Source organism: Natrix helvetica, assembly GCF_964273705.1.
Source record: "Natrix helvetica genome assembly, chromosome: 15".
Taxonomy (NCBI): domain Eukaryota; kingdom Metazoa; phylum Chordata; class Lepidosauria; order Squamata; family Natricidae; genus Natrix; species Natrix helvetica.
The window spans coordinates 7,837,892-7,850,391 of record NC_138565.1 but is presented as its reverse complement, the minus strand read 5'-3'; the positions used below and the strand labels follow the sequence as shown (position 1 = coordinate 7,850,391).

The 12,500-nt window shown below is 46.4% G+C and overlaps 1 protein-coding gene across 4 annotated transcripts in view; it reads left to right on the top strand.

Annotated features, from left to right (window-relative positions):
- The first annotated feature begins 5,290 nt into the window (after positions 1–5,290).
- The window catches only part of NR6A1 (nuclear receptor subfamily 6 group A member 1), an 82,985-nt gene continuing 75,775 nt past the window's right edge, over positions 5,291–12,500 (top strand). For all 4 annotated transcript variants that reach the window (XM_081967653.1, XM_081967655.1, XM_081967654.1 and 1 more), the window contains exon 1: positions 5,291–5,397. In XM_081967653.1, the coding sequence (XP_081823779.1) occupies positions 5,331–5,397 (67 nt within the window). In that variant the 5' untranslated portion in view covers positions 5,291–5,330. The remainder of the gene's footprint in view (positions 5,398–12,500) is intronic.

Here is a 12,500-nt window from a genome sequence, read left to right as displayed (position 1 = left end):
GGGTCGAGGTGGGTGGGTGGGCAGGGAAGAAGGAGGGGCTTCCCGGACGATGCCCCCGCCCCCTTCGGCTGGCCAGCGCGGGATCAGGCTGGATCTCCCCCCTCCATCCATCCACCCCCCCCCCAGGACGGTCCAAGCCCCCTCCCCACCCTTTCTATGGACCAAGGCGTGGACGGAGGGAGCCTGGTGCACTTGCTCTGCGTTTTCTGCGCAGGAAAAAACACTTCTCCCCAGTTTTTGCCCCCGAACGCCGTCACTCTGCTAAACAAGGAATTCCCTCAACTGTCAAAGGATTCACTAAGGCTGCCTTACTATTGCTATTCGCCTTCTCGTCCTTCCTTTCACTCACCTGCTCCCACTTAGGACTGCAGGACTGTAACTTTGTTGCTTGTATTCTTACGGTGGATATTGTTTCCTGGTATGATTTGATTGCTTATTAGTAACCTATGATTATCACTAAGTGTTGTATCTTATGTATTTTTTTTTTATGTACACTGAGAGCTTCTGCACCAAACGCAAATTCCTCGTGTGACAAATTCACACTTGGCCAATAAAGAATTCAATCCTACTCTACTCTACTCTACTCTACTCTACTCTACTCTACTCCACCCCACTCCACTCCACTGTATTCTATTCTACTCTACTCTACTCTACTCTACTCTACTGTATTCTAATCTACTATTCTATTCTACTCTATTGTATTCTACCTTACTGTATTCTATTCTATTCTATTCTACTCTACTCTACTCTACTCTACTCTACTCTACTCTACTCCACCCCACTCCACTCCACTGTATTCTATTCTATTCTACTCTACTCTACTCTACTGTATTCTAATCTACTATTCTATTCTACTCTATTGTATTCTACCTTACTGTATTCTATTCTATTCTACTCTACTCTACTCTACTCTACTCTACTCTACTCTACTCTACTCTACTCTACTCCACCCCACCCCACCCCACTCCACTCCACTGTATTCTATTCTATTCTATTCTATTCTACTCTACTCTACTCTACTGTATTCTAATCTACTATTCTATTCTACTCTATTGTATTCTACCTTACTGTATTCTATTCTATTCTATTCTACTCTACTCTACTCTACTCTACTCTACTGTATTCTACTTTACTCTACTCTACTATTCTATTCTACACTATTGTAGTCTACTTTACTATTCTCTTCTACTCTACTGTATTCTACTTTACTCTACTATTCTCTACTGTATTCTACTCTACTCTACTGTATTCTACTCTACTCTACTCTACTGTATTCTATTTATTCTATTCTATTCTACTCTACTCAACACTACTGTATTCTATTTACTCTGCTGTATTCTATTCTACTCTACTCTACTGTATTCTATTCTATTCTACTCAACACTACTGTATTCTATTTACTCTACTGTATTCTACTCTACTCTATTCTCTGGAGTGAGAGCTTCTAGGCACAGCCTTAATAGGTGGCTGTTTGTTGTGTGCATTTTACAGACGGGTAAAGCGAGGCCCAGAGAGGATGCTTTCCAATCTTTCGTGGGGATCTTTCCCATTGCTATTCAGCGGCTTCCTCGCCCTCCAAGGGGTCTCTCCAGACAGGGACATCTTAACATCGTTATGGGACAGCACCCCCTCCCCCGGGCAAAGCAGTGTACTGGGGCCCCTAGGACAGCTACTCCCAGGAATAAAAATGTAAGCGGTTGAGAAAATGTAACATATATTTATCAGTGTTCATTTCTATTAATGCATGTTAAAAGGTAAAAGGTAAAGGCTCGCTTTGCATGCATGTTGGATGTTGGATAGCCATCTGTCTGAAACGGTATAGGGTTTCCTGCCTAGGCAGGGGGTTGGACTAGAAGACCTCCAAGGTCCCTTCCAACTCTACTATTGTATTGTATTGTATTGTATGTGTCAATCTTTCCTGACTCTAGGGGGCGGTGCTCATCTCCATTTCAAAGCCGAAGAGCCAGCGCTGTCCGAAGACGTCTCCGTGGTCATGTGGCCGGCATGACTCAACGCCGAAGGCGCACGGAACGCTGTTCCCTTCCCACCAAAGGTGGTTCCTATTTTTCTACTTGCATTTTTGACCTGTTTTCGAACTGCTAGGTTGGCAGAAGCTGGGACAAGTCATGGGAGCTCACTCCGTTACGCAGCTCTAGGGATTCGAACTGCCGAACTGCCGACCTTTCTACACAGATTAGTATGGGGCCCCTATGATGGTGGGGCCCAGGCGTAAAGTCTTCAGGTAGTTTTTCTCCCGTCTCATCTTCTCTCTCTCTCTCTCTGGGTTTATTTTTTTTTAGGAAGTAGTTCTGTCCGAAAGGGAAAGTGCTGTGAGGACACCACAGCCTTTCTTTCTCCTTAAATGGTGAGGGGAGTTAGCAGCAAACCCCCATTTCTAATTCTGGCCTCCCCCTCTACCCGTGCAGACCCTTTCATGGGGGGGGGGGGGAGAAGCGTCCATAGGCGTGGGAACCTGACTTTTGCAGGTAGTTCTGTCCCAGAATAAGTCGGAGGCTGCCCCCTGGTGACTATTTTTCGTGTATTTTCCCTTTTTGGCTAAAAGCACAGAATAAAATAGAATAGAATATAGAAATAGGGGAAAGAATAGAATAAAATAGAATAGAATAGAATAGAATAGAATAGAATAGAATAGAGAATGTAGAGCAGAATGGAATAGAAGAGAAGAGAGAAGAGAAGAGAGAAGAGAAGAGAATTAGAGTAGAAGAGAATAGAACAAGAAGCAATGGGTGGAAACTAATCAAGGAGAGAAGCAACTTAGAACTGAGGAGAAACTTCCTGACAGTTAGAACAATTAATCAGTGGAACAGAAGTTGCCTCCAGTTGTGAATGCCCCAACACTGGAAGTCTTTAAGAAGATATTGGATAGCCATTTGTCTGAAATGGTATAGGGTTTCCTGCCTAGGCAGGGGGTTGTACTAGAAGACCTCCAAGGTCCCTTCCAACTCTGCTATATAGAATAGAGAAGAAGAGAAGATAATTAGAGTAGAAGAGAATAGAAAGAATAGAGAGAATAGACTAGAATAGAGAAAATGGAATGGAACAGAATAGAACAGAATAGACTAGAATAGAGAAAATGGAATGGAATGGAAGAGAAGAGAATTAAAAGAGAAGAGGAGAATTAGAGTAGAACAAAATAGAGAAGAAGAGAATAGAATTAGTAGAATATAATATAATAGAGAATTAGAATAGAATAGAACAAACTAGAATAGAATATAATAGAATAGAACAGGAGAAAATGGAATGGAAGAGAATTAAAGTAGAAGAGGAGAAGAGAGAGTAGAACAGAATAAGTAGAAGAGAAGAGAATATAGAAGGGAAGAGAATTAGAATAGAATGGAATGGAATGGAAGAGAAGAGAATAGAGAATGTAGAATAGAATAGCATAGAAGAGAAGAGAATTAGAGTAGAAAAGAAGAGGATGGAATGGAATAGAATAGAATAGAATAGAGAAGGGAAGAGAAGAGAATAGAGAAGAAGAGAAGAGATTAGAGCAGAATATAATATAATAGAGAATTAGAATGGAATGGAATAGAAAAAAACAGAACAGAACAGACTAGAATAGGGAAAATGGAATGGAATGGAAGAGAAGAGAATTAAAGTAGAAGAAGAGAAAAGAATTAGAGTAGAGTAGAATAGAATAGAGAATTAGAATAGAATGGAATAGAATAGAACAGAACAGACTAGACTAGAATAGGAGAAAATGGAATGGAATGGAATAGAAGAGAAGAGAATAAAAGTAGAAGAGGAGAAGAGAATTAGAGTAGAACAGAATAGAGTAGAAGAGAAGAGAATGGGATAGAATAGAATAGAATAGAATAGAATAGAATTCTTTATTGGCCAAGGGTGATTGGACACACAAGGAATTTGTTTTTGGTGCATAACATGCCACGAACTGTAAGGAGTTTAGGGCTTGGAGGGGGGGAAGCAAACCACGGCTAGACAGATGTAGCTTATTCTTCTGCATTTAGGAATAACATCTGGCCAGTACTGAGGGGGTGGGGGGTCTGAAAGTCGGCTCATTATCAGGTAGTGCTCCAATTAATGACCAGAATGGAGGCCAACCTTTCTGTGGCTAAGTGAGATGTTTAAGAGATTTTTGTCCCTCTTTGGTGACCTTTGCTTGCCCTCCTTGTTAAGTGAATTGCTGCAGCTGTTCAGCTAGCCGCTCGGCTGTTAAGTGAACCTGGCTTCCCCACAGACTTGGCTTGTCAGAACGTCGCTAAAGGGGGAATCGCCTGACTCCTGGACACTGCGATCGTCGTAAATATGAGTCGGTTGGCTCAAGCGTCTGAATTTTGATCACGGGAGGGGGGGGGAATGCTGCAACGGTCGTTAAAGGTGAAAAACCCACGTCACCTTTTGCAGTGCCGTTGTGACTTCAACCGCTCATTAAACGTTAAATTGTTTTTAAAAATTAACAGTATCAGAGTTGGAAGGGACCTTGGAGGTCATCTAGCCCAACCCCCTGCTCACACAGGAGACCTATACTAGGGATTCAAACCGCCGAACTGCCGACGTCTTAGCCACTGAGCCTGTAATCCTTCCACAGAGAAATCATAAAAGTTTGGATTCCAGTTGCTGCTCCCCATTGACCTGCACAACAAGCCGAAAAGGTAGGCCCTGCCTACCTCGAGACTCCTCCCCCTCTTAGGTCACACCCCTCTTTCCTCCTCCTCGCCCCTCCCCACCGGAGAGCGAGCGAGGCGCTTTCGCTCCCTCGCTTTAGGATATTCATGAAGTGGGCGGGGTTTTGACGCCCCGCCCTAAACGGGTGGGCGAAACCATTCCCCTCACAAAAGGGAGGGGGGAAGGATAAATTAAGAAAGGGAGAGAAGAAAGGAGATCGCGCGAGGTCCAAGAGGAGGGTCGCATCAGAGAGGAGCGGCCTGCCGGGACGTGGCCCCCTCCCTCCCTCCCTCCCAGGGAGAAGCGGAGGGGAGAAGGTTGCCGCGCGTGGATGGTTTCCCCCCCCTTCGCCGGACTACGCTTCCCGGCGTGCCCCGGGCGGCGGCGCATGCGCGAGGGCGGTGGGGAGCGCGGCGGTGCCGGCCGGCCGCTCAGTCGGGACGCGGCGGTGGCGCAGCGGGAGCGTCGCTGGGAGGCTGGGCGGGTCGGTCGCAGGAGCGGAGCCGGCCGTGGCCCTGAGCGGAGGGGCGGCTGCGTGCGCGGCGGCCGCCGCCGAGGGGCGAGCGGGGGGCGGCGGCGGCGGCGGCGGCGATGGGCCCCCTGCGGGGCGGCGGGCGAGGGCTCCGGGCTGCGGGGGAGACGCCGCTGCCGCCGCCGCCTCCTCCTCCCTCCCTCTGAGCGCCATGGAGCCCCAGCCGCCGCCCGCCGCGGGCGCCGCCGACAGGAGGACGGAGCCCCCGCCCGCCAACGGTAAGAGAGCCCCGGCTGGGAAGCATGGGTGGGGGAGTCCAGGGGCAATGGGGGGGTCGTCCTCCAGCGACTTTTATCCTCCCTGGCTGGGAAGCATGGGTGGGGGAGTCCAGGGAAGGGGGGGAATGGGGAGGGTCGTCCTCCAGTGAGCTTCGTTCCCCAGTGGCTGGGAAGCATGGGTGGGGCAGTCCAGCGGAGTGGGGGCGAGGGGCAGGGTCGTCCTCCTCCTCCAGCGACTTTTATCCTCCTTGGCTGGGAAGCATGGGTGGGGGTCCAGAGAAGGGGGGAAATGGGGAGGGTCATTCTCTAGTGAGCCTTATCCCCCCTGGCTGGGAAGCATGGGTGGGGGAGTCCAGGGGAAATAGGGGGGGTTCGTCCTCCAGTGAGCTTCGACCCGCAATGGCTGGGAAGCATGGGTGGGGCAGTCCAGCGGAGGGGGGCGAGGAGCAGGGTCGTCCTCCTCCAGCGACTTTTATCCTGCATGGGTGGGGGTCCAGAAAAGGGGGGGAAATGGGGAGCCTCGTCCTCCAGTGAGCCTTATCTCCCCCCCCGGCTGGGAAGCATGGGTGGGGGACTCTAGGGAGGGGGGTGGAATGGGGAGCGTCGTCCTCCAATGAGCTTCGACCTGCTGGGGAGCATGGGCGGGGGAGTCCAGGGAAGCGGGGGGGGGGGAAGGCGAAATGGGGAGGGTCGTCTTTCTCCAGCGCTGGATCTTGCAAAGAGGGGGCGCCCGGTTGGGGAAGGGAGGGAGTGGAGGGGATCCATTCTGCATCCGAATAGAGCCCTCCCCATCATGAGTGTGGGGCTTGCAAGGTCTCTTTCTCCCCCCTCCCTTGGCAGGACCCCTCCCTCCCCCACCATGACTGGGGCTCATGGGTGGGGGCGTCCAGGGGAGGAGGGGGGCAAAGGGATCATGGAAAAGAAGGAGGGGGCCCTCCAATTTTTGGGGTGTATGTGTGGGTGTCCATTTGGAGAAGCGAAGGAGTTATGGCTGGGGGGGGTTCCAGCCTGCCTTAGAAGAGATTAGCCCCAATAATGGGTGGGGGGGTTCCCAATTTTTCTTGGGAGTCCCCCATTACGGGTTCCCAATAATGGGTTGGGGGCTTGCGAGGTCTCCTTCAGCACCCCCCCTTGGCAGAGCCTCCCCCCTCTTTGGAGAGGGGGTCCCTCTTGCCTCCCCACCCTGCCTTGTTAAAGGACCTTCCTCCTCCTCCTCCTCCTCCTCCTCCTCCTCCTCCTCCTCCTCCTCCGGCACTTCCTGTGTGGGGCAGTGATCAATCTCGACCCTCAATGGCAGCGGTGAATATTTTATAACTCCCAGATCCTGCTTGAAAGACCCCCAAGATCAATAAAAGGGGGGAAAAACACCCATAGAAATGCAAGGGGGGGGCTTACATTGTGATGGGAAACTTGGCCAGAGCCCTGGAGAGGTTGGGGGGGGGGGAGGAAAGGGAGGGGGAGGTCCTCTCCCCCTGCCCCCCATCACTACAACCCCCATCACAACAACAAAACAGCTTCCTCCCTCCCTCTTCTTTCTTCCCTCTCTCTCTCTCTCTCTCTCTCTCCTCTACCGCCAACTTCAAAATGTGGTTTTTTTCAAGAGCTTTTGTGCCTTATTTTGCAACTTGCGTGTGGGGGGGGGGAGGAGAAGCAGGTCGGGTGTTATCCAACACCCCCCCCCTCTTATCTGGCCTCTGGTTTATTGTGTTGTAATTTGGCTTCAACTGGGATTTTAAAGAGGGAGGGTCCCGTCCCGTCCCTGTCGCCCCACCACCAATCTCGATTCCCCTCCCTGAACTGAATTTCACAAAGCTTAACACAACCAGGAGCAAAACACACACACACACACACACACACACACACACACACACACACACACACACACGGGTTCAGCTTCACCCCACTTTCTGAGTCGGGAGGGGGGTGTCTTGCGGCCTCCTTCTCCCCCCCACCCCGTTTTCTCTCCTCTGCTACAGGGCAAAACCCTTTAAAAAGTGGGGAGTGGGATTGGGGTCTCTCTTTCTCTGTGTCTTTCTCTTTTTCTTTCTGTCTCTCCTCTCTCTCTTTTTCCTCTTTCTGTCTTCCTCTCTTTCTCTTCTGTCTCTCTCTCAGTTTCACTGTCTTTTTCTTTCTCTTCTCTTTTTCTGTCTCCTTTCTCTGTTTTTCTCTTTTTCTTTCTCTTGTCTCTTCTGTCTCTCTCTCTCTCTTCTTTCTGTCTCCTCTTTCTCTGTCTTTTTCTTTCTTTTCTCTTTCCTGTCTCTCTTTCTTTTTCTCTTTCTCTGTTTTTCTTTCTTTTCTCTTTCCTTTCTTTCTCTTTTTCTCTTTCTGGCTTACTCTTTCTTTCTCTTCCTCTCTGTCTTTCTCTCTTCTCTTTTTCTCTCTCTGTTTCTTTCTTTATCTCCTCTCTCTCCCTCCCTTCCTCCCCTCTCTCTTTCTGTCTTTCTCTCTCCTCTTTCTCTGTTTTTCTGTCTTTTTCTTTCTCTTCTCTTTCCTGCCTTTCTCCCTCTCCCCTCTTTCTCTCTTACTGTCTTTCTTTCTCTCTCTCTCTCTTCCTTTCTGTCTTTCTCTCTTCTCCCTCCCTCCCTCTCTCTTTCTCTCCTATCCCCTTTTGGGTTTGGGGTCTCCAGGGGGACTTTTGTTTTGCAATGAGCCTACTCCGGTGCAGCTCTGTTTAGCTCTTCTCCGTCTCCTCCCCACGAGCTTTTGTGTTGCACAAACAGCCCAGAATCCCACAAAAAAAAAGTTACTTCTGTTGTATCCTGAATACACCCCCTCCTCCTCCTCCTTCCCTTTTATTTTCAGCTGGTGGTGTAGGATTGGGACCTTAAATTCTAGCTATTGCAGAAAAGAGCAAAGGGCTCTTTTTCTGGCCTTTTAATCTGAGCTTCCATAATCTCCGGTGCCCTCTTGAATTTGAAAGGGATTTAAAAAGCATATTTTTTTTCCCCCAGGGGTTGTTACATTTTTTTACCCTTGTTTCCCTGCCTGCCCCTAAACTCCTGGATGGTTTTTTTTTTTTGTCCTGGGGAAACCCTCCCTCTTAAAGCTCCCTTTAGACTATAGTCTTTATTGTCATTGTACAAAATAAACACAACAAAATCGGTTTAAAAAACAAAAAAGCCATCCTCCGGCTTCAAATCAATTAAATTGATTTAGCCAATTGATAGATCAGAAGGCGAGCTTTGCATTGGCTCTTCAAAAACTAAGACATCGACTTTATGTGGGGGGGGGTGTCTTTGTGGAACAGAGAAGGGGAGCTGTGGAAATTTCCACTTTTTTTAAACTAGCCCCATGTAGAGATTTCAGGAAATCCTATTGAATGATTCCGCCATTATATCTATCTATCTATCTATCTATCTATCTATCTATCTATCTATCATCTATCTGTCTATCTATCTATCTATCTATCTATCTACCTACCACCCTACCCTATCTCTATCTATCTATCTATCTATCTATCTATCTATCTATCTATCTCATTATCTAACTCTCTATCTCTCTATATCTGTCATCTATCTATCTATCTATCTATCTATCTATCTATCTATCTATCTACCTCCCTACCCTATCTCTATCTATCTATCTATCTATCTATCTATCTATCTATCATTATCTAACTCTCTATCTCTCTATATCTATCATCTATCTATCATCTATCTATCTATCATCTACCTCCCTACCCTATCACTATCTATCTATCTATCTATCTATCTATCTATCATTATCTAACTCTCTATCTCTCTATATCATCTATCTATCTATCTATCTATCATTATCTAACTCTATCTCTCTATATCTATCATCTATCTATCTATCTATCATTATCTAACTCTACCTACCTACTTACCTACCTCTCTTAAATACATATCTATCCATTCTATCCATCCATCCTACTTATCTACCTCCCTACCTCTCTTAAATACATACCTATCTATCTATCCATCCATCCATCCATCCATCCATTCATTCATCCATCTATCATCTATCTATCTATCTATCTATCTATCTATCTATCTATCTATCTATCTATCATCTAACTTAAAATGTGTGATTTGGGAATATTGCAACAAGAAAAGTTGATTTTTACAGCAAGATTCAACCAGTGTTCCTCGTACAATTTTTTACGGAGTTATGTTTTTCAGAAAAAGTGGTGTATTTGGCCTATCTCGAGAACTAGCAAACCATTTGCCTATGTTCAATCTTGTCGTCGTCCTCCCCCCTCCCCCCCCCCAAAAAAAGCTTGGGAGCCATTTGGGAGAGAGAAGGCGGCGTAACCATCTCTCTCTGTGTTCTCCCTTGCCATAAAACGAGAATATGGAGGAGTGGTGCGACTGGGGAAACAAAATCCTTCCAGTAGGAAGGGGAGAAATTTTTTGGGGGCAGAGTAATGACGCTTGAGGTCCGATTAAAAGCCAGTTTATGGTCTTTGTAGTGCTTCAACTCTACCCTCTTCCTGCCATTAGGAGGAGGCCGCTGCTTTGGGGAAGGGCTGGTGGAACTGCACTGTGCAGGAATAGTCTATCGTACCCGTGAGTGCTTGGATCAGTTGCGTGGAAGAAAAAAAAGAGGTTTCTTTGGCTAAGCAGGAGCTTTGGATTGTGAAGTGTTGCCTCTTGTTGAGTGCGAAGCCATCACAACGCTCTCAATACGAGTCTAGGTTGGGAGAAATGGCATATATACATACATTATCTATCTATCTATCTATCTATCTATCTATCTATCTATCTATCATCTATCTATCTATCTATCTATCTATCTATCTATCTATCTATCTATGATCTATCTATCTATCTCTCTATCATCTATATGGTTTTCCTGCGTGAGTAGGGGGTTGGACTAGAAGACCTCCAAGGTCCCTTCCGACTTTGGTTATTCTTTTTTAAAATGGGTCTTTTTGGAGAGGATAAAACTATCCAGGCCGAATATAAAAATCGTTCCTCACCCCGCTAAAACAAGACTTTGAAAATGCTTTACATTGTCCGAAAAATTTGGAGCTCCCAACTGTCTCCTTTTCAAACTCCCAAGCCGTGTTTGTAACTCGGAATTCGTAGCAAGAGGAGTGTGCAAGAAATGTCGTCGAGGCCTTTCATGTTATGTTTCAGGCCCAATTTTGCTTGCTCCTTTCAAACGAACAAATCTAAAAGTTTTTTTTTTATGTGAACGTATGCGTATCACTGTACGTCAGAGATTAAAAAATAAAAACTTTTTAAAAAAAAGTTTGCAAAAAAGAGGAACAAATGGCCAACCTCATTTCGTGGATAGTAATTTTTTTAAAAAAAGAAAGGTGGGGGGGGGGGTAAGCCAGGATATTCTGGTTTATTGTTGCATCTGAATGACCCAACTACACTTAACACCACCGATGAATTTCCGCTTGCTCGATCCACGTACGCGAGCCACGAAACGGAGCCGAAAACATTTTGTGTCATTCAGTCCCCAAGATTCTGGCATGTTTGTTGTTTTTTTTTTTTTAACCTACCCAAAAGTGCCGACTCAAGTTATCTCATATTCTTGGCTTACTCCCAATTCTGGCAGCTCTTCAAGCCATCCCTTCCTGGCTGAACGACTGACCTACAGAGAGTAAACTATTTGCAAACCTTAAATAAACCTCAGCCTTGGTAAATGCAATCCTAAAAGCCTACTCGGGATAAGCTACTCCCCCCTGGGAGGAATATTTTTGGCCCTGTTTTGTGGGGAGGGGGCTTCATCCTGTGGCTTAGGGAAAGCTCTGCCTGGCTGTTCCCACCCTCCTTTTTGAAAACCACGTGAAGGATTGGTTGAAAAAAACAAAGCAAAGCAAAATCAGAATCTTTTAAAAGAGAGAGAAACAATGATTGGGGGGGGGGAGAAACTTCAAATGCAACTGGACCTTCTGTGGGGTCTTTCCCCCCCTCTTCTTGCAGAGGTTTCTCTTCTCATCCAAGAAGCATCCTCCATTCCGACTGAACAGTGGGAGGATTTTACGGAGTTGTTAACGGGTTTATTTTATTCACCCGTGGAGTTATTGGGGCTTTTATTGATGGAGGGGAGGGGGAAGTACCTTTCGCTTTGTTGGAGGATAAAAATCGAGGATTTTTTTTTAAAAAAAACGATTTTTTAAAAAAATTAAATCGGATTTTTAAATTTTAAATCGGATTTTTAAAATTTAAATCAGATTTTTTTTATTTTTTAAAAATGTATTGCAATCAAATGCTTTTGGGGGTAAAAAAAATCTATCTCAAGATAGTTTTCTATTTAAGACACATTCATAATTTAGTTTACTCAGCAGGCAATGGAGCTGAGTTATGTAGCACGAGGCTGTGTAAATTCTGCAATATTGGGACGGTCGGTGAGTCAACCGCGGTGGATCAGAGGAGAAGCTGCCACGGGACAGAGATGACTCTTTAAAAAACGAGGGATCGATTGAAATCAAGCCTTTTTTCACGAGATGTGAAATTGTCCGGAAAGGCCTGGGCATTTGCCGATGCGTTTTTTCTGTTTGTTGTCTGTCTCTCAAAATTTTTGTGGGGGGGTCCCCCCCCCCAAAAAGCCCCACCATCCCTTCTGCAGGAGGAAAAAGAAGAACGCGAAAATCCCATCTCGATCCCTTGGGGAAGGTTTGCTCAGGGCGAGCAGGAGAAGCTGTTTAAAAAGGTCGACTTTTTACAAGCGGTAGCAAGCCCCAGAGTTCATCGCGGCAAACTCGTCTTCTCTTTCTGGATATTTTCCCTGCTTAAAAGAGTGTCCAGCAATGTTTAAGAAAGAAGAAAAAAATCAGGAGAAAGCTATCCCCGGCGTTTCGCCTTTCTTGAAATCTTGAGCTAAAGAGAGGAAAACAAGCGATTGCCAACAAGCTTCCCCATTGCACGAGAGTTCTCAGGCTGCCGTGCGTTTTGTAACGTTTCATCTTTTTTTTTTTTTCAACGCAAGCCCACCAAATCCTCCCCCCTTCCCCTCGGCAGCCTGGTTACATTTTAACCCCGGGGCCTTTCAAGGGGTGGGAACAATAGGGAAGAAGGGACCCTTGCTGATCTTTTGCATATCAGCTCAGGGATCTACCAGGAACGAGATCTACCTGATTTAGCTCCTGTGGGTTCCCGCTGTAAAAAAAAAACCTGGGATAATAA